At 35.4% G+C, this 23,131-nt stretch overlaps 1 protein-coding gene across 2 annotated transcripts in view; it reads left to right on the top strand.

Moving 5' to 3' along the window:
* The first annotated feature begins 5,521 nt into the window (after positions 1–5,521).
* The window catches only part of xxylt1 (xyloside xylosyltransferase 1), a 50,934-nt gene continuing 33,324 nt past the window's right edge, over positions 5,522–23,131 (top strand). For both annotated transcript variants that reach the window (XM_061976318.1, XM_061976317.1), the window contains exons 1-2: positions 5,522–6,061; positions 16,095–16,242. In XM_061976318.1, the coding sequence (XP_061832302.1) occupies positions 5,588–6,061; positions 16,095–16,242 (622 nt within the window). In that variant the 5' untranslated portion in view covers positions 5,522–5,587. The remainder of the gene's footprint in view (positions 6,062–16,094; positions 16,243–23,131) is intronic.

Here is a 23,131-nt window from a genome sequence, read left to right as displayed (position 1 = left end):
TAATAGTGTGAGAGTCCAGTCCATAGTGGATCTAACATAATAGTGAGAGTCCAGTCCATAGTGGATCTAACATAATAGTGTGAGAGTCCAGTCCATAGTGGATCTAACATAATAGTGTGAGAGTCCAGTCCATAGTGGATCTAACATAAAAGTGTGAGAGTCCAGTCCATAGTGGATCTAAGATAGTAGTGTGAGAGTCCAGTCCATAGTGGATCTAGCATAATAGTGAGAGTATAGTCCATAGTGGATCTAACATAAAAATGTGAGAGTCCAGTCCATAGTGGATCTAACATAATAGTGAGAGTCCAGTCCATAGTGGATCGAACATAATAGTGAGAGTCCAGTCCATAGTGGATCTAACATAATAGTGAGAGAGTCCAGTCCATAGTGGATCTAACATAATAGTGAGAGTCCAGTCCATAGTGGATCTAACATAATAGTGAGAGTCCAGTCCATAGTGGGGCCAGCAGGAGATCATCTTGAGTGGAGACGTCCCCAACTGATGCACAGATGAGTGGTCCAGCCCGGGTCCCGTTTTTGAACAGCTAGCGCCTCATCTGTGGTCACCTAATAACCTCTCCACGCAGGAGAGGGGGGCGGAGCAGAAAAGAGACGGCAGATCAACTGGTCTAAAAAGGGGGGTCTATTTGTACACAAATGAGTTTTAAGATGGGACTTAAATGCTTCTACTTTTGCTTTATTATGTCTGCAAAAAATACAAATTGTAATTATTTAGTAACTTTGCAAATGTCATTTGTTTGATGTTATATTTATGTTTGTGTGCTTCTATAATGCCTGCAAGTCATACTTGAAGTTGGCAAATGTGGTTTATATAGAGATGTATTTACGTTTGAATGCTTCTTTGTCGTGGCACAATTGCTTTTGGACACCACAATATGTTTAATGTTGTGTCTTTTGTCTTTTTTTCTAGGTGCAAAATCGTAACATTAAGAATCAAGAATCTTTGGCAACATTGCAGTGGCAGAGGCCAACATGTAAGTGGAATTAAAATATGTAATATTCATCACTTTCCAAGGTTCTGTTTTGCAAATAATCATGAACTTAGAATTTAATGGCAGCAAAAAAGTTGTCACGGGGGCATTTTTACCACTGTGTTACATGGCCTTTCCTTTTAACAACACTCAGTAAAGGTTTGGGAACTGAGGAGACACATTTTTGAAGTGGAATTCTTTCCCATTCTTGCTTGATGTACAGCTTAAGTTGTTCAACAGTCTCCCTTCTCATATTTTAGTAGGGCTGAAACGACGCGTCGACGTAGTCGACGTCATCGGTTACGTAAATACATCGAGGACGTTTTTGTTCGTCGACGCGTCGCATATTTACGTCACACTACCGTCATGGCGGAGCGCAAAGCAGACGATGCGAGCGGTGCGAGCGAGGGGAAAAAAGCACGCCAAAAGTCGTCAAAAGTGTGGGAGTATTTCAATAAACGGCCTAATAAGAAACGCTACTTTTACTCCGCTACTTTTATCTACATTCAGCTCGCTACTCGCTACTAATTTTTATCGATCTGTTAATGCACGCTTTGTTTGTTTTGGTCTGTCAGACAGACCTTCAAAGTGCCTGCCTTACTGGTGACGTTTCACTCCGTTCCACCAATCAGATGCAGTCACTGGTGACGTTGGACCAATCAAACAGAGCCAGGCGGTCACATGACCTGACTGGCTCCGAGCTAACTTCGGGTGTTACCATTTAGTGGTCAATTGTACGGAATATGTACTGTACTGTGCAATCTACTTATAAAAGTTCCAATCAATCAATCAAAAGTGTGAAGGAAAAAAGACCATTTTTTATTTCAACCGTACATCCCGTCAAAAGCCTAAAGACTGACTGCACAGTTCCGGTCTTCACAATAAAAGTCCCGCTCCATCGCGCCTGCGCTTTCAAAATAAGAGTCTCCGAAAGCCAGCGCAAACAAGCTAGCAAGCTACGGAGTTTGCCGCCAATGTATTTCTTGTAAAGTGTATAAAAACGAATATGGAAGGTGGACAAATAAGATGCCAAAAACCCACCACTTTCATGTGGTATTAGACAGAAAGGAGGAACTTTTTTTCTCCTCCATTTGAAAACGTGGACGTTACCAGCACTGCTTCCTGATTACAATCAATGCAAGTCATCAGAATCAGGTAATACACCAACTTATATTCTTGTCTTCATGAAAGAAAGGAATCTATATGTTAAACATGCATGTATAATTATTAAAACACCTTTAACATGTAAACAAAAATGGCAAAATAAATAAATATAAATTATATACTGTATATATCATTGTATGTATATATATATATATATATATATATATATATATATATATATATATATATATATATATATATATATGTGTGTGTGTGTGTGTGTGTGTGTGTGTGTATATATATACACATATATATATATATATATATATATATATATATATATATATATATATATATATATATATATATATATATATATATATATGATATGTGTGTGTATGTTACTCAGTACTTGAGTAGTTTTTTCACAACATACTTTTTACTTTTACTCAAGTAAATATTTCGGTGACTACTCCTTACTTTTACTTGAGTAATAAATCTCTAAAGTAACAGTACTCTTACTTGAGTACAATTTCTGGCTACTCTACCCACCTCTGCTAATAATGTTGTTGTATGCACACTGTGTCGAGCGGAAATGGCCTATCATAGCAGCACAACGGCAGCGTTCTTGCCATCACCATCAACTAGTCAATCGTCCGCGTGAGTATACGTTGTCCGCGTGAGTATATGTTGTCATCATTACACAAAAACATGAATGTGTCATTTGTATCTGCGTTGTAAATTCATAAACTAAAGCACCGTTTCGCTCTGAGAGGAGCGTTTGGCGTGCCTGTTCAGTGTTTACAAAGACGCGCTCCTCTTTAACGCTAACGTTAATTAGTTGTGAAAATACCTTTTACAACATTAACAATTACATATACTATGTACAAACGAACAATTAACTTTCACTTTAATCATACTATCATTGTTGTGTTATTAAGAAAAATAAGCAAAAGTTTTACTTTTGTTGAAATGTTTACACTGTTGTTGCAGAATATTTCGATTTTGATGATATTACAGAGCGTAGATGGTGAAATCCCTAAATTCCTTGCAATAGCTGCTTGAGAAATGTTGTTCTTAAACAATTTGCGCAGGCATTTGTTGACAAAGTGGTGACCCTCGCCCCTCGAAGCTGCTTTTATACCCAATCATGGCACCCACCTGTTCCCAATTAGCCTGTTCACCTGTGGGATGTTCCAAATAAGTCTTTGATGAGCATTCCTCAACTTTCTCACTCTTTTTTGCCACGTGTGCCAGCTTTCTTGAGACATGTTGCAGGCATCACATTCCAAATGAGCTAAAATTGCCAAAAAATAACAAAGTTTACCAGTTCCAACGTTACATATCTTGTCTTTACAGGCTAGTCAATTGAATAGAGGTTGAAACAAGTCCATGTCAGAAAAGCAACACATTTAGCTGAACTGCAGCAATTTAGTGGTCAAGTGGTCAAGCAGAAGCTTGTGGATGGCTACCAAAAGCGCCTTATTGCAGGTAAACTTGCCAAGGGACATGTAAGCAAATATTAACATTGCTGTATGTATACTTTTCACCCTCACATTTTCAGTAAAACCATAATAAATTCATAAAAGAAGCAAACTTCATGAATGTTTTTTGTGACCAACAAGTATGTGCTCCAATCACAAAAAAATAAGACTTGTAGACCACTAAGCTCAGGCAAGTGTCCTTATGAGGAGCCTCTTTGCTTCTTCCACAATAATACAGTCCACACCTCCATTCACAAATCTGCTTTTTTTTAAAGATACAGGTAAAAGCCAGTAAATTAGAATATTTTGAAAAACTTGATTTATTTCAGTAATTGCATTCAAAAGGTGTAACTTGTACATTATATTTATTTATTGCACACAGACTGATGCATTCAAATGTTTATTTCATTTAATTTTGATGATTTGAAGTGGCAACAAATGAAAATCCAAAATTCCGTGTGTCACAAAATTAGAATATTGTGTAAGGGTTAAATTTTGAAGACACCTGGTGCCACAAACTAATCAGCTGATTAACTCAAAACACCTGCAAAGGGCTTTAAATGGTCTCTCAGTCCAGTTCTGAAGCCTACACAAACATGGGGAAGACTTCAGATTTGACAGCTGTCCAAAAGGCAACCATCGACACATTGCACAAGGAGGGAAAGACACAAAAGGTTATTGCTGAAGAGGCTGGCTGTTCTCAGAGCTCTGTGTCCAAACACATTAATGGAGAGGCAAAGGGAAGGAAAAACTGTGGTCAGAAAAAGTGTACAAGCGATAGGGATCACCGCGCCCTGGTCAAGATTGTGAAAAAAAACCCATTCAAAAATGTGGGGGAGATTCAGAAGGAGTGGACAGCTGCTGGAGTCAGTGCTTCAAGATCCACCACCAAGAGACGCTTGAAAGACATGGGTTTCAACTGCCGCATACCTCGTGTCAAGCCACTGTTGACCAAGAAACAGCGCGCAAAGCGTCTCACCTGGGCTAAGGAAAAAAAGAGCTGGACTGCTGCTGAGTGGTCCAAAGTCATGTTTTCTGACGAAAGCAAATTTTGCATTTCCTTTGGAAATCGAGGTCCCAGAGTCTGGAGGAAGACAGGAGAGGCACAGGATCCACGTTGCCTGAAGTCTAGTGTAAAGTTTCCACCATCAGTGATGGTTTGGGGTGCCATGTCATCTGCTGGTGTCGGTCCACTCTGTTTCCTGAGATCCAGGGTCAACGCAGCCGTCTACCAGCAAGTTTTAGAGCACTTCATGCTTCCTGCTGCTGACCTGCTCTATGGAGATGGAGATTTCAAGTTCCAACAGGACTTGGCGCCTGCACACAGCGCAAAATCTACCCGTGCCTGGTTTACGGACCGTGGTATTTCTGTTCTAAATTGGCCCGCCAACTCCCCTGACCTTAGCCCCATAGAAAATCTGTGGGGTATTGTGAAAAGGAAGATGCAGAATGCCAGACCCAAAAACGCAGAAGAGTTGAAGGCCACTATCAGAGCAACCTGGGCTCTCATAACACCTGAGCAGTGCCAGAAACTCATCGACTCCATGCCACGCCGCATTAACGCAGTAATTGAGGCAAAAGGAGCTCCAACCAAGTATTGAGTATTGTACATGCTCATATTTTTCATTTTCATACTTTTCAGTTGGCCAACATTTCTAAAAATCCCTTTTTTGTATTAGCCTTAAGTAATATTCTAATTTTGTGACACACGGAATTTTGGATTTTCATTTGTTGCCACTTCAAATCATCAAAATTAAATGAAATAAACATTTGAATGCATCAGTCTGTGTGCAATGAATAAATATAATGTACAAGTTACACCTTTTGAATGCAATTACTGAAATAAATCAAGTTTTTCAAAATATTCTAATTTACTGGCTTTTACCTGTATGTTTAGTTCAGAGTTTGAACTACAAGCAAGTCCTTTTTGTCTTTCAGGACGGTAGAAAAGGCGGAGAAGAGGAGTGAGCAGTTTTCCCTGCAGCTTGGTGACGTGAGCATGCAGACATGAGCGCCCTCAGACGAGCGTGCAGAGTGCTGGCCAGGGTCGGTACGGGCAGGTCCTACCAGTTTGTGCTGCTCCTGGCCGGCTCCATGGCCGTGGTGGCCTTTTACTACTTCGGCTCCGAGAAGCACAACTTCTCCAGCACCACCAAGAGGATCAAGCAGACGCGGGCCAGCCACAACTCCAACAGGAACGACGCGGACCTGACGGCGGACTGGGAGACCCACCCCGGGGAGGAGGACAACGAGGCGGGCGCCGAGAAAAGGCACTACCACCTCCTCATGATGTTCACCAAAGTGGACAAGAGCCGCAGCCTGCAGGACAAGTTCAGGGTGGCCATGTTGTCCATGGTGAAGCACGCGCGCTTCTTGGAAGGAGAGAAGCTGCTGCTTCATTTTGTCAGCGACCAGGCCAGTCGAGAGCTGGCGGAGAAGATGCTCCAGGAGTTCCTCACAGATGCCACGTTCAAGTATGAGGTAGGCCAACCGCTGTCTGGTGTGCCGTGGGAGATGATCTAATTTCACCTATTTGGGTTAAAAATATTTGTAATTATAGTCTGCAAATGATGTGTTGTTGTTGAGTGTCTAGAGTAACCGTGTAATACTCTTCCATATCAGTAGGTGGCAGCAGGTAGCTAATTGCTTTGTAGATGTCGTATCTAATGCTTGAAACAAAAATAAACAAAAGGCGAGTGCCCCTAAAAAAGTCATTGAAGCTTAAGGATGACGAAACTAAAACTGAACGGAAAGCTTTTATTTAACGATCCATATCACTCTGGAATAACCTGCCTCAAATTCTCACCGGCATTGAAAGCATACTTGCCAACCTTGAGACCTCCGATTTCGGGAGGTGGGGGTAGGGGTGTGTGGTGGGCGTGGTTGGGGCGGGGCGTGGTTAGGGGCGTGGTTAAGAGGGGAGGAGTATATTTACAGCTAGAATTCACCAAGTCAAGTATTTCATATATATATATATATATATATATATATATATATATATATATATATATATATATATATATATATATATATATGAAATACTTGACTATATATATATATATATATATATATATATATATATATATATATATATATATATATATATATATATAAGAAATACCTGACTTTCAGTGAATTCTAGCTATATATATATATATATATATATATTAGAGATGCGCGGATAGGCAATTTATTTCATCCGCAACCGCGTCAGAAAGTCGTCAACCATCCGCCATCCACCCGATGTAACGTTTGATCAGAACTGCACCCGCCCGCCATCCGCCCGTTGTTATATATCTAATATTAATAAAAAAAAAAAAAAAAGGGTGAAAACTACGCGAATTGCACCTTGTGCAGACAAGATTTTTCGATCGGACACGGAGGAATTAGCGATGTAAAAGACCGCGTTGGGACAAAAAAACACAAGTCTAATGCCGTTGCTAGCGATACAAGTGGAAAACTTTCAACGTTTTTCGTCGCCCAAACAGATTCTTTGGATGTGATAAATGCCGAAGTTTTATTTACGGAGGCAATAATTGAGCATGGACTTCCAATCGCACTGGCTGATCACATGGGACAGTTAATAATGTAATGCAACCTTTAAAAATCATTACGCGGTGATCGCGATCCCAAAAATAAACTTTTCTTGCATGATAATGTCCAGAAAAATTCGCTTTATATTACTATAGAGTCCTTTTAACGAATGAGTTTGATGGTTTATCACAAACCTTAAATGAAAGAAGTCCTTTGTTCTCTTGCACCATGGCCTTGCTTCGTGTTTGGTGCGCGTGTCGGCTGTATTTCACAGCACGACATACTGTTAAAAGTGTTTATACTATTTATACTTTCAATTAACAAATTGAAGTCTTGTGAAAGGTTGACAGGATAACTGGCATTAACTGTCAAAATAATTTCAAACTATTGAAGTTAGCTTACAGAATAAACATGTCAATCAACCCATATGATTTTTGCTGTAATATTTTTGTTTTGAAAAGTCACTGTGACTGATAGAAAAGTGATGGTTTTAGCAACATTTTAACCTGTCTGAATGCTAATAATTATTTTGCGTCGGGGGGCGAAGCCCTGAACCCTCCACCAGCACTTTGTCCTGGACCTACCGGGGCCTGCGGCCCTTGGACCCTGGCTACTAGGTTTTTCTGATTTAAAAGTTGGCAGGTATGGTGAGGTTATAAAGCTTTTGCCTGTTAAAGAAAGGAGACTGATCCAATGGAGCACAGACTTGCGCGTGCGACGCTGTCACGACCCAGACGCACACCAGTGCGCAATCATATGGGAGCCGCGCTGAGCGCACCTCCAAGCGCGTCTCGCTGCCGGCGACGGCCAGGTATGGGCCCACGCTCCAGTGCCATCCATTTTCAGGGCTAGTTGATTCGGCAGGTGGGTTGTTACACACTCCTTAGCGGGTTCCGACTTCCATGGCCACCGTCCTGCTCTCTATATCAACCAGGGTGAGCCCCACCCCTTTCGTGAGCGCACTGCGCGCGGAGTGACCCCTGTTACGCGCCCCCGGCAACAGGGGTGGCGGGCAGTTAAGCTGCGCGGGCGGAGCGCGCGGAGTGACCCCTGTTACGAGCCCCCGGCCACGGGGGTGGCGGGCAGGTAAGCTGCTTACCTGCTGCGCGTGACGCCGGCCGCGGCGAAGGCGGACGAGGCGGGGTGTCGGTGCGGTGGGCACGGTGGTGACCCTGGACGTGCGTCGGGCCCTTCTCGCGGATCGCCTCAGCTACGGCTCCCGGTGGGGCCCTCTCGGGGGAAGGGGCCTCGGTCCCGGACCCCGGCGAGGCGTCCCTTCTCCGCTCCGTAAAAGTGTCCATCTCTTTTTTTTTTTTTCTTCTGTTGTGGCATATGCAGCAGGTGCCTGCTCGTTTTTCGTATGTGGGTAACAACATTTAACTATGTATATATATTTACCAATTGGTTTAACTGCCACCCGCCTGAATCTATTTAAAATCTAATTTTTTTTTATTTCAACCACCCGACCCGACCCGACCCGCCGATAAAATCTAATTTTTTTTAATTTCATCCGCCCGATCCGCGGATAATCCGCGGACTCCGCGGTTGTGCCCGCAAACCGCGCATCTCTAATATATATATGTATATATATACATACAAATAAAAGAAATACTTGAATTTCAGTGTTCATTTATTTACACATTTCCACACACATAACACTCATCTACTCATTGTTGAGTTAAGGGTTGAATTGTCCATCCTTGTTCTATTCTCTGTCACTATTTCAGAACACACACATTATACAAATATACATTATAAAATCAATAAGAAAACGGGAGCTCTAATTTGGGAGTCTGAATTAGGATCAGAAGTTCCTATATAAACATTGCGCACTCACGTCGCCTTTTTGTATTGATTACTGCAGCTGTGCACTGGATTCATTCACAAATACAAACTACAACTCACAAACACTTTAGAGTTAGGCTCCACCATCAGAATGCGTACTTAAACTTATAAAGATCACATGGATATTATTCAGTGAGTTGATTCACCAAAACTAACCTGTTATACAGGAGGAAAAAGCACACAGGACGTTTCAATTGTTCACAGACTGGTCGCGCTCATCAGAATGACAAGACACTTCCGGTCTGCAGGTGATAGCATTCAATTGGGAAGAAACGCCCTACTGCCCCCTACTGACCAATGTGAATACTGATAAATGTGTAATGACAGCTCCAAAAACGAATTCAAACCACAAAATAAAATAAATAAATCAACACAAAAATGTGACACATTATGGGTGGGTCACATACAGTATGCATGTACAGTAGATGGCAGTATTGTCCTGTTTAAAACTGTCACAACATTGCTGTTTACGGCAGACGAACTGCTTTACGGGGGACGAAAACTTGACTGCTGTTGTTGTGTGTTGTTACCGCGCTGGGAGGACGTTAATGAAACTGCCTAACAATAAACCCACATAAGAAACCAAGAACTCGCCCTCCATCATTCTAGTTATAATGTGATTGGGCAGGCACACTGTTTATATCGTGGGAAAGCGGACTGGAGGGGGCGTGGCCTCCAGCTCCGCCTGAATTTCGGGAGAAAATTTGTCCCGGGAGGTTTTCGGGAGAGGCACTGAATTTCGGGAGTCTCCCGGAAAATCCGGGAGGGTTGGCAAGTATGATTGAAAGTAAACAGGTTTTTAAAAGGAAAGTAATATTTTATCTGAGTCTGTAAATTAGTTTGCTTGTTGATGATTTTTGTTTGGTTTTGTATTGTGTAGTTATTAGGGGTGTAACGGTACACAAAAATTTGGGTTCGGTACGTACCTCGGTTTAGAGGTCACGGTTCGGTTCATTTTCGGTACAGTAAGAAAACAACAAAATATACATTTTTGGGTTATTTATTTACCAAATTTGCTAAATCTTCCACCAAAAATATTTTTCTTAGTGGAATATTTGATAGGATAGGTCAATAATTCTTAATAACATACTTCAAGAATAAAAAAAAAAAATTCCAGGATTTTTCAGAATTCCTGCTTTTACAAAGCCCTATTTCCACCCTTTTTTCTGGTGGCTACTCCTTCCACATTTTTCAACGCACTTCAACCGTTCCACCGTCAAATCCTTCGTCTTAATTAGGACAAAAAACGAAGTGGTTTTTTTAACTGAAAAAATTCCCCGGATTTCCCGAAATTCCAGGAATTCCGTAGTACCATTTCTCAATTCAACATGTTACTACTTCAGCATTTCTCCACCGATTAGAAAAATTTCCACACCAACCATTTCAACTCATTCAGACCATTCAAGTTTTTTTTTTTTTTTTTACCATTTTCACAAAATTCCCGGTTTACCGGAAATTTCCAATTTTGGGGGAAATTCCCATTGAATTCAATGTGATATTCTTCAAAGTTCCACAATTCCCACATTTTTCATCTGATTCTAACTGTTCCAACTTCAAAATTTTCATCCTGTTCAGGAATTATGTGCTCTACTTCAACATTTCTAAAAAAAAATTCCAGGATTTCAGTTCAACTTCAGCATTGGAGCATTCACACGCAGTTCTTTCAGGAATTGCATCCTCTAGTTTATAATGTTATTTACTTATGGAGTACTTTGTGAATGCATTGAGAACAGGAAGTGACCTAAAGTGTTAGGAAAAGGGGTCGGATTAAACAAGCTCTGCTTCTTTCCAACATGTTGAATAGAGGAAGCGGAAATTGTGACGCATCATGTCGTGTGCGTGTTCCAAATGAACACAAACTCAACTCTTTTGACATTTTTCATAGGCACTTAACAAATATGGAAAAATAGCGAATGAAAAAGCTGAAATGATAACTAATAATAACATAAAGGAGTCTTTATTTATGTCACATAAGTCATTTTGCAGTCCTTTTAATAAAACATGTTCCTGCCGCAGTTCCATGTATCCAGCACCAGGGGGCACTCACTCCCTGTTGCATGTCGTGGTTGCTAGGAGAGCATCCTTCAAGCCATTGTACCCCTCTCTGCCTCATTTATGTTTCCATATTTGTCCCTTAGCAACGTTTATAATCTTCAAACACTTTTCAAGTCATTTGACTACTTTCTTCATAGAAAATGTTTCCCCGGCAACAGCGAGTAGAAAGAAAAGTGCTTCCATTGACGCCGACGTTATGGATGATAGTCGGCGGGTGAAATCAGGGCAGCGGAACTAAGTGCTTCTGGTGCGGTCCGGTCTGGTCTGCCAGGGCACGGGAGGAAGTGTCAGGTGTCATGGTAACGGCAGGGTGTGTTCGTCGCGCCGCTCAGCGTTGGGAAAAATACATTCATTTACAAATGGTGATAATAAATGTGAGTGTTAATCCGGATCACCATCTTTGTGTGTGTGTGTGTGTGTGTGTGTGTGTGTGTGTGTGTGTGTGTGTGTGTGTGTGTGTGTGCTGCCCCACAAACCCACTTTTTCATGCGCGTCATACAGTATGTGCCACACATACAGTACATGCGGTGCTGCCTGCTGGTCTGCCAGAGAATAAGAAGATGCAGCAGGAGGGATCAAAGTTGCCAACTTAGCCACTTTGTTGCTATACAGGTAAAAGCCAGTAAATTAGAATATTTTGAAAAACTTGATTTATTTCAGTAATTGCATTCAAAAGGTGTAACTTGTACATTATATTTATTCATTGCCCACAGACTGATGCATTCAAATGTTTATTTCGTTTAATTTTGATGATTTGAAGTGGCAACAAATGAAAATCCAAAATTCCGTGTCGTCACAAAATTAGAATATTACTTAAGGCTAATACAAAAAAGGGATTTTTAGAAATGTTGGCCAACTGAAAAGTATGAAAATGAAAAATATGAGCATGTACAATACTCAATACTTGGTTGGAGCTCCTTTTGCCTCAATTACTGCGTTAATGCGGCGTGGCATGGAGTCGATGAGTTTCTGGCACTGCTCAGGTGTTATGAGAGCCCAGGTTGCTCTGATAGTGGCCTTCAACTCTTCTGCGTTTTTGGGTCTGGCATTCTGCATCTTCCTTTTCACAATACCCCACAGATTTTCTATGGGGCTAAGGTCAGGGGAGTTGGCGGGCCAATTTAGAACAGAAATACCATGGTCCGTAAACCAGGCACGGGTAGATTTTGCGCTGTGTGCAGGCGCCAAGTCCTGTTGGAACTTGAAGTCTCCATCTCCATAGAGCAGGTCAGCAGCAGGAAGCATGAAGTGCTCTAAAACTTGCTGGTAGACGGCTGCGTTGACCCTGGATCTCAGGAAACAGAGTGGACCGACACCAGCAGATGACATGGCACCCCAAACCATCACTGATGGTGGAAACTTTACACTAGACTTCAGGCAACGTGGATCCTGTGCCTCTCCTGTCTTCCTCCAGACTCTGGGACCTCGATTTCCAAAGGAAATGCAAAATTTGCATGGTTGGGTGATGGTTTGGGGTGCCATGTCATCTGCTGGTGTCGGTCCACTCTGTTTCCTGAGATCCAGGGTCAACGCAGCCGTCTACCAGCAAGTTTTAGAGCACTTCATGCTTCCTGCTGCTGACCTGCTCTATGGAGATGGAGATTTCAAGTTCCAACAGGACTTGGCGCCTGCACACAGCGCAAAATCTACCCGTGCCTGGTTTACGGACCATGGTATTTCTGTTCTAAATTGGCCCGCCAACTCCCCTGACCTTAGCCCCATAGAAAATCTGTGGGGTATTGTGAAAAGGAAGATGCAGAATGCCAGACCCAAAAACGCAGAAGAGTTGAAGGCCACTATCAGAGCAACCTGGGCTCTCATAACACCTGAGCAGTGCCAGAAACTCATCGACTCCATGCCACGCCGCATTAACGCAGTAATTGAGGCAAAAGGAGCTCCAACCAAGTATTGAGTATTGTACATGCTCATATTTTTCATTTTCATACTTTTCAGTTGGCCAACATTTCTAAAAATCCCTTTTTTGTATTAGCCTTAAATAATATTCTAATTTTGTGACACACGGAATTTTGGATTTTCATTTGTTGCCACTTCAAATCATCAAAATTAAATGAAATAAACATTTGAATGCATCAGTCTGTGTGCAATGAATAAATATAATGTACAAGTTACACCTTTTGAATGCAATTACTGAAATAAATCAAGTTTTTCAAAATATTCTAATTTACTGGCTTTTACCTGTATTTCACAAATAATCAGACCCATTCCAAGAAAAAGGTGACAAAGCAATTTAAAGGGGAACTGCACTTTTTTTGGAATGTTGTCTCTTATTCACAATTACCGTATTTTTCGGAGTATAAGTCGCACCAAAGTATAAGTCGCACCTGCCGAAAATGCATAATAAAGAAGGAAAAAAACATATATAAGTTGCACTGGAGCCCGGCCAGACTATGAAAAAAAAACTGCGACTTATAGTCCAAAAAATACGGTATATGTAAGACCAGAACTCGTTCTTTTTTTTTTAATTAATTCTAACTTGTAAATACAAAACCCAAAGCCAGTGAAGTTGTCACGTTGTGTAAATGGTAAATAAAAAGAGAATACAACAAATCCTTTTCAACTTATATTCAATTGAATAGACTGCAAAGACAAGATATTTAACGTTCGAACTGGTAAACTTTTGTTATTTTTTGCAAATATTAGCTCGTTTGGAATTTGATGCCTGCAACACGTTTCAAAAAAGCTGGCACGAGTGGCAAAAAGGACTGAGAAAGTTGAGGAATGCTCATCAAAGACTTATTTGGAACATGCCACAGGTGAAGAGGCTAATTGGGAACAGGTGGGTGCCATGATTGGGTATAAAAGCAGCTTCCATGAAATGCTCAGTCATTCACAAACAGGGACGGGGCGAGGGTCACCACTTTGTCAACAAATGCCTGAGCAAATTGTTTAAAAACAACATTTCTCAAGCAGCTATTGCAAGGAATTTAGGGATTTCACCATCTACGCTCCGTAATATCATCAAAATGCACTGCACATAAGCCATGATATTACGGACTTTGGATCCCTCAGGCGGTACTGCATCAAAAAGCGACATCAGTGCGTAAAGGATATCACCACATGGGCTCAGGAACACTTCAGAAAACCACTGTCAGTAACTACTGTACAGTTGGTCGCTACATCTTTAAGTGCAAGTTAAAACTCTATTATGCAAAGCCAAAGCCATTTATCAACAACACCCAGAAACGCTTCGCTAGTAACATTCATAATAACATGTAATATATATATGTAATGAAGTAACATTCATAAAAACATGTAATATATACATGATGTAAGTATATATGTAATGTAGTAACATTCATAATAACATGTAATATATACATGATGTAAGTATATATGCCATGTACTAACATTCATAATACATATAATATATACATGATGTAAGTATATATGTCATGTAGTAACATTCATAAAAACATATAATATATACATGATGTAAGTATATATGTCATGTAGTAACATTCATAATAACATGTAATATATACATGATGTAAGTATATATGTAGTATCTAGTAACATTCATAATAACATGTAATATATACATGATGTAAGTATATATGTAATGTAGTAAAATTCATAATAACATGTGATATATACATGATGTAAGTATATATGTCATGTAGTAACATTCATAATAACATGTAATATATACATGATGTAAGTATGTATGTCATGTAGTAACATTCATAATAACATGTAATGTAAACATGAAGTATATATGTAATGTAGTAAGATTCATAATAACATGTAGTATATACATGATGTAAGAATATATGTAGTATCTAGTAACATTCATAATAACATGTAATATATACATGATGTAAGTATATATGTCATGTAGTAACATTCATAATAACATGTAATATATACATGATGTAAGTATATATGTCATGTAGTAACATTCATAATAACATGTAATATATATATATGTAATGAAGTAACATTCATAAAAACATGTAATATATACATGATGTAAGTATATATGTCATGTAGTAACATTCATAATAACATGTAATATATACATGATGTAAGTATATATGTCATGGAGTAACATTCATAATAACATGTAATATATACATGATGTAAGTATATATGTCATGTAGTAACATTCATAATAACATGTGATATATACATGATGTAAGTATATATGTCATGTAGTAACATTCATAATAACATGTAATATATACATGATGTAAGTATATATGTCATGTAGTAACATTCATAATAACATGTAATATATATATATGTAATGAAGTAACATTCATAAAAACATGTAATATATACATGATGTAAGTATATATGTCATGTAGTAACATTCATAATAACATGTAATATATACATGATGTAAGTATATATGTCATGGAGTAACATTCATAATAACATGTAATATATACATGATGTAAGTATATATGTAGTATCTAGTAACATTCATAATAGCATGTAATATATACATGATGTAAGTATATATGTCATGTAGTAACATTCATAATAACATGCAATATATACATGATGTAAGTATATATGTCATGTAGTAACATTCATAATAACATGTAATGTATACATGATGTAAGTATATATGTAGTATCTAGTAACATTCATAATAACATGTAATTATACATGATGTAAGTATATATGTCATGTAGTAACATTCATAATAACATGTAATGTAAACATGAAGTATATATGTAATGTAGTAACATTCATAATAACATGTAATATATACATGGTGTAAGTATATATGTCATGTAGTAACATTCATAATAACATGTAATATATACATGATGTAAGTATATATGTCATGTAGTAACATTCATAATAACATGTAATATATACATGATGTAAGTATATATGTAGTATCTAGTAACATTCATAATAACATGTAATATATACATGATGTAAGTATATATGTAGTATCTAGTAACATTCATAATAACAAGTAATGATTGTAAGCATACTGAGGTGTATTAATTTTCCTCTTCCTGTTGCTGGCTGGTCACCACCTTGCTTTATGGCCGTAAAAGCAACTTGTTTGTCAACTAATTGTTGCTTGCCTATCGCCCAGGTTGTGTTCCATGATGTGGGGGCCCTCACCCGCAGCCTGGCCCCCATCGTGGAGGCCATGCAGAAACACTTCAGTGCCGGCTCTGGAGCTTACTACAGCGACGCCATCTTCTTCCTGTCTGTCGCCATGCACCGCATCATGCCTGAAGGTAGGACCACTCGACCGCCATCTTGCACTATTCATAATAATACCATGTAATAGTCAAATTAATAATAATAACTTCATGTGAAGTGTTGATTATAATGTTCACATTAATAATAATATCATGTGAAGTGTTGCTTATAATATTCATATTAATAATAATATCATGTGAAGTGTTGCTTATAATATTCATATTAATAATTAATGTGTGAAGTGTTGCTTATAATAATCATATTAATAATATCATGTGAAGTGTTGATTTATATATTCATATTAATAATAATATGTGAAGTGTTGATTATAATATTCACAATGATAATAATGATAGTATGTGAATTGTTGCTTATAATATTCATAGTAATAATAATATCATGTGAAGTGTTGCTAATAATATTAATAATAATAATATAAAGTGATGTGTTGCTTATAATATTCATATTAATAAGTGAAGTGTTGATTATAATAGTCATATTAATAATATGTGAAGTGTTGCTTATAATATTCATAATAATAATAGCATGTGAAATGTTGCTAATAATATTAATAATAATAATATAAAGTGAGGTGTTGTTTATAATATTCATATTAATAAGTGAAGTGTTGATTATAATAGTCATATTAATAATAATAAGTGAAGTGTTGCTTATAATATTCATATTAATAATAATATAATGTGAAGTGTTATAAAATGATTTATGATGATTGTAATCTACATGAAATACTTTTCTGACATGCATTGAAGTATGTCCATAAGAAGTTATTATTCCAATAGGTAGTTATTTGTCATATTTATGGAAGTATGTCCGTAAGAAGTTATTATTCCAATAATAAGTTATTATTTGTCATATTTATGGAAGTATGTCCATAAGAAGTTATTATTCCAATAAGTAGTTATTATTTGTCATATTTATGGATGTATGTTCATAAGAAGTTATTATTCCAATAAAAAGTTATTATTTGTCATATTTATGGAAGGATGTTCATAAGAAGTTATTATTCCAATAAGTAGTTATTATTTGTCATATTTATGGATGTATGTTCATAAGAAGTTATTATTCCAATAACAGTTATTATTTGTCATATTTATGGAAGTATGTCCATAAGAAGTTATTATTCCAATAAGTAGTTATTATTTGTCATATTTATGGAAGTATGTCCATAAGAAGTTATTATTCCAATAAGTAGTTATCATTTGTCATATTTATGGAAGTATGTCCATAAGAAGTTATTATTCCAATAAGTAGTTATTATTTGTCATATTTATGGAAGTATGTCCATAAGAAGTTATTATTCCAATAAAAAGTTATTATTTGTCATATTTATGGAAGTATGTTCATAAGAAGTTATTATTCCAATAAGTAGTTATTATTTGTCATATTTATGGAAGTATTTACATAAGAAGTTATTATTCCAATAAGTAGTTATTATTTGTCATATTTATGGAAGTATTTACATAAGAAGTTATTATTCCAATAAGTAGTTATTATTTGTCATATTTTTTGGAAGGATGTTCATAAGAAGTTATTATTCCAATAAGTAGTTATTATTTGTCATATTTATGGATGTATGTTCATAAGAAGTTATTATTCCAATAAGAAGTTATTATTTGTCATATTTATGGAAGTATGTTCATAAGAAGTTATGATTCCAATAAGTAGTTATTTGTCATATTTATGAAAGTATGTCCATAAGAAGTTATTATTTCAATAAGTAGTTATTATTTGGCATATTTATGGAAGTATGTCCCATAAGAAGTTATTATTCCAATAAGAAGTTATTATTTGTCATATTTATGCAAGGATGTTCATAAGAAGTTATTATTCCAATAAGTAGTTATTATTTGTCATAGTTATGGAAGTATGTTCATAAGAAGTTATTATTCCAATAATAAGTTATTATTTGTCATATTTATGGAAGGATGTCCCATAAGAAGTATTCCAATAAGTTATTATTTGTCATATTTATGGAAGGATGTTCATAAGAAGTTATTATTCCAATAAGAAGTTATTATTTGTCATATTTATGGAAATATGTTCATAAAAAGTTATTATTCCAATAAGTAGTTATTATTTGTCATATTTATGGAAGTATGTTCATAAAAAGTTATTATTCCAATAAGTAGTTATTATTTGTCATATTTATGGAAGTATGTCCATAAGAAGTTATTATTCCAAAAATAAGTTATTTGTGATATTTATGGATGTACGTTCATAAAAAGTTATTATTCCAATAAGCAGTTATTTGTCATATTTATGTCCCATGAGAAGTTATTATTCCAATAAGAAGTTATTATTTGTCATATTTATGGAAGTATGTTCATAAAAAGTTATTATTCCAATAAGAAGTTATTATTTGTCATATTTATGGAAGGATGTTCATAAGAAGTTATTAGTCCAATAAGTAGTTATTATTTGTCATATTTATGGATGTATGTTCATAAGAAGTTATTATTCCAATAAGAAGTTATTATTTGTCATATTTATGGAAGTATGTTCATAAGAAGTTATTATTCCAATAAGTAGTTATTATTTGTCATATTTATGGAAGGATGTTCATAAGAAGTTATTATTCCAATAAGAAGTTATTTGTCATATTTATGTCCCATGAGAAGTTATCATTCCAATAAGAAGTTATTATTTGTCATATTTATGGAAGTATGTCCATAAGAAGTTATTATTCCAATAAGTAGTTATTATTTGTCATATTTATGAAAGTATGTCCATAAGAAGTTATTATTCCAATAAGTAGTTATTATTTGTCATATTTATGGATGTATGTCCGTAAGAAGTTATTATTCCAATAAGTAGTTATCATTTGTCATATTTATGGAAGTATGTCCATAAGAAGTTATTATTCCAATAAGAAGTTATTATTTGTCATATTTATGGAAGTATGTCCATAAGAAGTTATTATTCCAATAAGAAGTTATTATTTGTCATATTTATGGAAGTATGTTCATAAGAAGTTATTATTCCAATAATAAGTTATTATTTGTCATATTTATGGAAGGATTTTCATAAGAAGTTATTATTCCAATAAGTAGTTATTATTTATCATATTTATGGAAGTATGTCCATAAGCAGTTATTATTCCAATAAGTAGTTATTATTTGTCATATTTATGGAAGTATGTCCATAAGAAGTTATTATTCCAATAAAAAGTTATTATTTGTCATATTTATGGATGTACGTTCATAAAAAGTTATTATTCCAATAAGAAGTTATTATTTGTCATATTTATGGATGTATGTTCATAAGAAGTTATTATTCCAATAAGTAGTTATTATTTGTCATATTTATGGAAGTATGTCCATAAGAAGTTATTATTCCAATAAGTAGTTATTATTTGTCATATTTTTTGGAAGGATGTTCATAAGAAGTTATTATTCCAATAAGTAGTTATTATTTGTCATATTTATGGATGTATGTTCATAAGAAGTTATTATTCCAATAAGAAGTTATTATTTGTCATATTTATGGAAGTATGTTCATAAGAAGTTATGATTCCAATAAGTAGTTATTTGTCATATTTATGAAAGTATGTCCATAAGAAGTTATTATTTCAATAAGTAGTTATTATTTGGCATATTTATGGAAGTATGTCCCATAAGAAGTTATTATTCCAATAAGAAGTTATTATTTGTCATATTTATGCAAGGATGTTCATAAGAAGTTATTATTCCAATAAGTAGTTATTATTTGTCATAGTTATGGAAGTATGTTCATAAGAAGTTATTATTCCAATAATAAGTTACTATTTGTCATATTTATGGAAGGATGTCCCATAAGAAGTTATTATTCCAATAAGTTATTATTTGTCATATTTATGGAAGGATGTTCATAAGAAGTTATTATTCCAATAAGAAGTTATTATTTGTCATATTTATGGAAATATGTTCATAAAAAGTTATTATTCCAATAAGTAGTTATTATTTGTCATATTTATGGAAGTATGTTCATAAAAAGTTATTATTCCAATAAGTAGTTATTATTTGTCATATTTATGGAAGTATGTCCATAAGAAGTTATTATTCCAAAAATAAGTTATTTGTGATATTTATGGATGTACGTTCATAAAAAGTTATTATTCCAATAAGCAGTTATTTGTCATATTTATGTCCCATGAGAAGTTATTATTCCAATAAGAAGTTATTATTTGTCATATTTATGGAAGTATGTTCATAAAAAGTTATTATTCCAATAAGAAGTTATTATTTGTCATATTTATGGAAGGATGTTCATAAGAAGTTATTAGTCCAATAAGTAGTTATTATTTGTCATATTTATGGATGTATGTTCATAAGAAGTTATTATTCCAATAAGAAGTTATTATTTGTCATATTTATGGAAGTATGTTCATAAGAAGTTATTATTCCAATAAGTAGTTATTATTTGTCATATTTATGGAAGGATGTTCATAAGAAGTTATTATTCCAATAAGAAGTTATTTGTCATATTTATGTCCCATGAGAAGTTATCATTCCAATAAGAAGTTATTATTTGTCATATTTATGGAAGTATGTCCATAAGAAGTTATTATTCCAATAAGTAGTTATTATTTGTCATATTTATGAAAGTATGTCCATAAGAAGTTATTATTCCAATAAGTAGTTATTATTTGTCATATTTATGGAAGTATGTCCATAAGAAGTTATTATTCCAATAGTTATTTTTTGTCATATTTATGGAAGTATGTCCATAAGAAGTTATTATTCCAATAAGTAGTTATTATTTGTCATATTTATGTATGTATGTTCATAAGAAGTTATTATTCCAATAAGAAGTTATTATTTGTCATATTTATGGAAGTATGTCCATAAGAAGTTATTATTCCAAAAATAAGTTATTTGTGATATTTATGGATGTACGTTCATAAAAAGTTATTATTCCAATAAGCAGTTATTTGTCATATTTATGTCCCATGAGAAGTTATTATTCCAATAAGAAGTTATTATTTGTCATATTTATGGAAGTATGTTCATAAAAAGTTATTATTCCAATAAGAAGTTATTATTTGTCATATTTATGGAAGGATGTTCATAAGAAGTTATTAGTCCAATAAGTAGTTATTATTTGTCATATTTATGGATGTATGTTCATAAGAAGTTATTATTCCAATAAGAAGTTATTATTTGTCATATTTATGGAAGTATGTTCATAAGAAGTTATTATTCCAATAAGTAGTTATTATTTGTCATATTTATGGAAGGATGTTCATAAGAAGTTATTATTCCAATAAGAAGTTATTTGTCATATTTATGTCCCATGAGAAGTTATCATTCCAATAAGAAGTTATTATTTGTCATATTTATGGAAGTATGTCCATAAGAAGTTATTATTCCAATAAGTAGTTATTATTTGTCATATTTATGAAAGTATGTCCATAAGAAGTTATTATTCCAATAAGTAGTTATTATTTGTCATATTTATGGAAGTATGTCCATAAGAAGTTATTATTCCAATAGTTATTTTTTGTCATATTTATGGAAGTATGTCCATAAGAAGTTATTATTCCAATAAGTAGTTATTATTTGTCATATTTATGGATGTATGTTCATAAGAAGTTATTATTCCAATAAGAAGTTATTATTTGTCATATTGATGTCCCATAAGAAGTTATTATTCCAATAAGAAGTTATTATTCCAATAAGAAGTTATTATTGTAATAAGAAGTTATTATTGCAATAAGAAGTTATTATTCCAATTATTGTAATAATAACTTCTTATTGCAATAAGAAGTTATTATTCCAATAAGAAGTTATTATTGCAATAAGAAGTTATTATTGCAATAAGAAGTTATTATTTCAATAAGAAGTTATTATTCCATTACGAAGTTATTATTCCAATAAGAAGTTATTATTCCAATAAGAAGTTATTATTGTAATAAGAAGTTATTATTTCAATAAGAAGTTATTATTCCATTACGAAGTTATTATTCCAATAAGAAGTTATTATTGCAATAAGAAGTTATTATTGCAATAAGAAGTTATTATTCCATTAAGAAGTTATTATTCCATGAAGAAGTTATCATATTGCATGTATGAAGGCAGAAGAATGGAAAGTAAGCAGTGATGCTGGCACAAGTCCTAGCATGTTGACACCTCAGGAGGCGACACATGAACAACTCTTTCCTTCAGTGTGGTTTTGAATCATGGAAACAAACGTGTCCGCAGAGAAAAGTGGCCCTTTGCCTGCCGTGTTTTCCAGGTTGTTGTTGAAGCACCATGTGATAGTTTTGTGACGCGTGATGACGTACTTGCTGGCCATTTGAAGGTTGGCCAGACAAGAAGGTCAGGGAGCCCCCAAGGCTGCGACAAAAGCTTTTTGTTTTCGCAGCCTTTTGTGCATGTCACTTATCAGACTGGACAGACACTTGTCACCTGTTGATGCATGTCACTTATCAGACTGGACAGACACTTGTCACCTGTTGATGCATGTCACTTATCAGACTGGACAGACACTTGTCACCTGTTGATGCATGTCACTTATCAGACTGGACAGACACTTATCACCTGCAAGCATGCTCTTTTGTGCATGTCACTTATCACCTGCTGATGCATGCATGCTCTTTCCTCAGCACCAAAGGACTGGACTGCTCCAGAGGTTCAGGAGATAAGTTGTCCATCTGACGTGTAAACCTTGTCACAATGTTGGAGGATTGTGTCGCAAATCCATCGAGTTCATGCATTTAAACGTGAGCTTGTTTAGGGGCTCCAGGAGTGTCGAGGTGGAAACGCAATGCATTGTGGGTCTTGCTTATTGAGCATGCAAAAAGCGTCATTGTCATGTTTGATGAGGAAGAAGCAAAGAAGAAGTTGAACCAAGATAGAAAGATAGTACTTTATTGATTCCTTCAGGAGAGTTCCCTCAGGAAACTTTTAATTCCAGCAGCAAGAT

This window comes from Nerophis lumbriciformis, linkage group LG14 (assembly GCF_033978685.3).
Source record: "Nerophis lumbriciformis linkage group LG14, RoL_Nlum_v2.1, whole genome shotgun sequence".
Taxonomy (NCBI): Eukaryota; Metazoa; Chordata; class Actinopteri; order Syngnathiformes; family Syngnathidae; genus Nerophis; species Nerophis lumbriciformis.
This window is presented reverse-complemented; position numbering and strand designations above follow the sequence as displayed.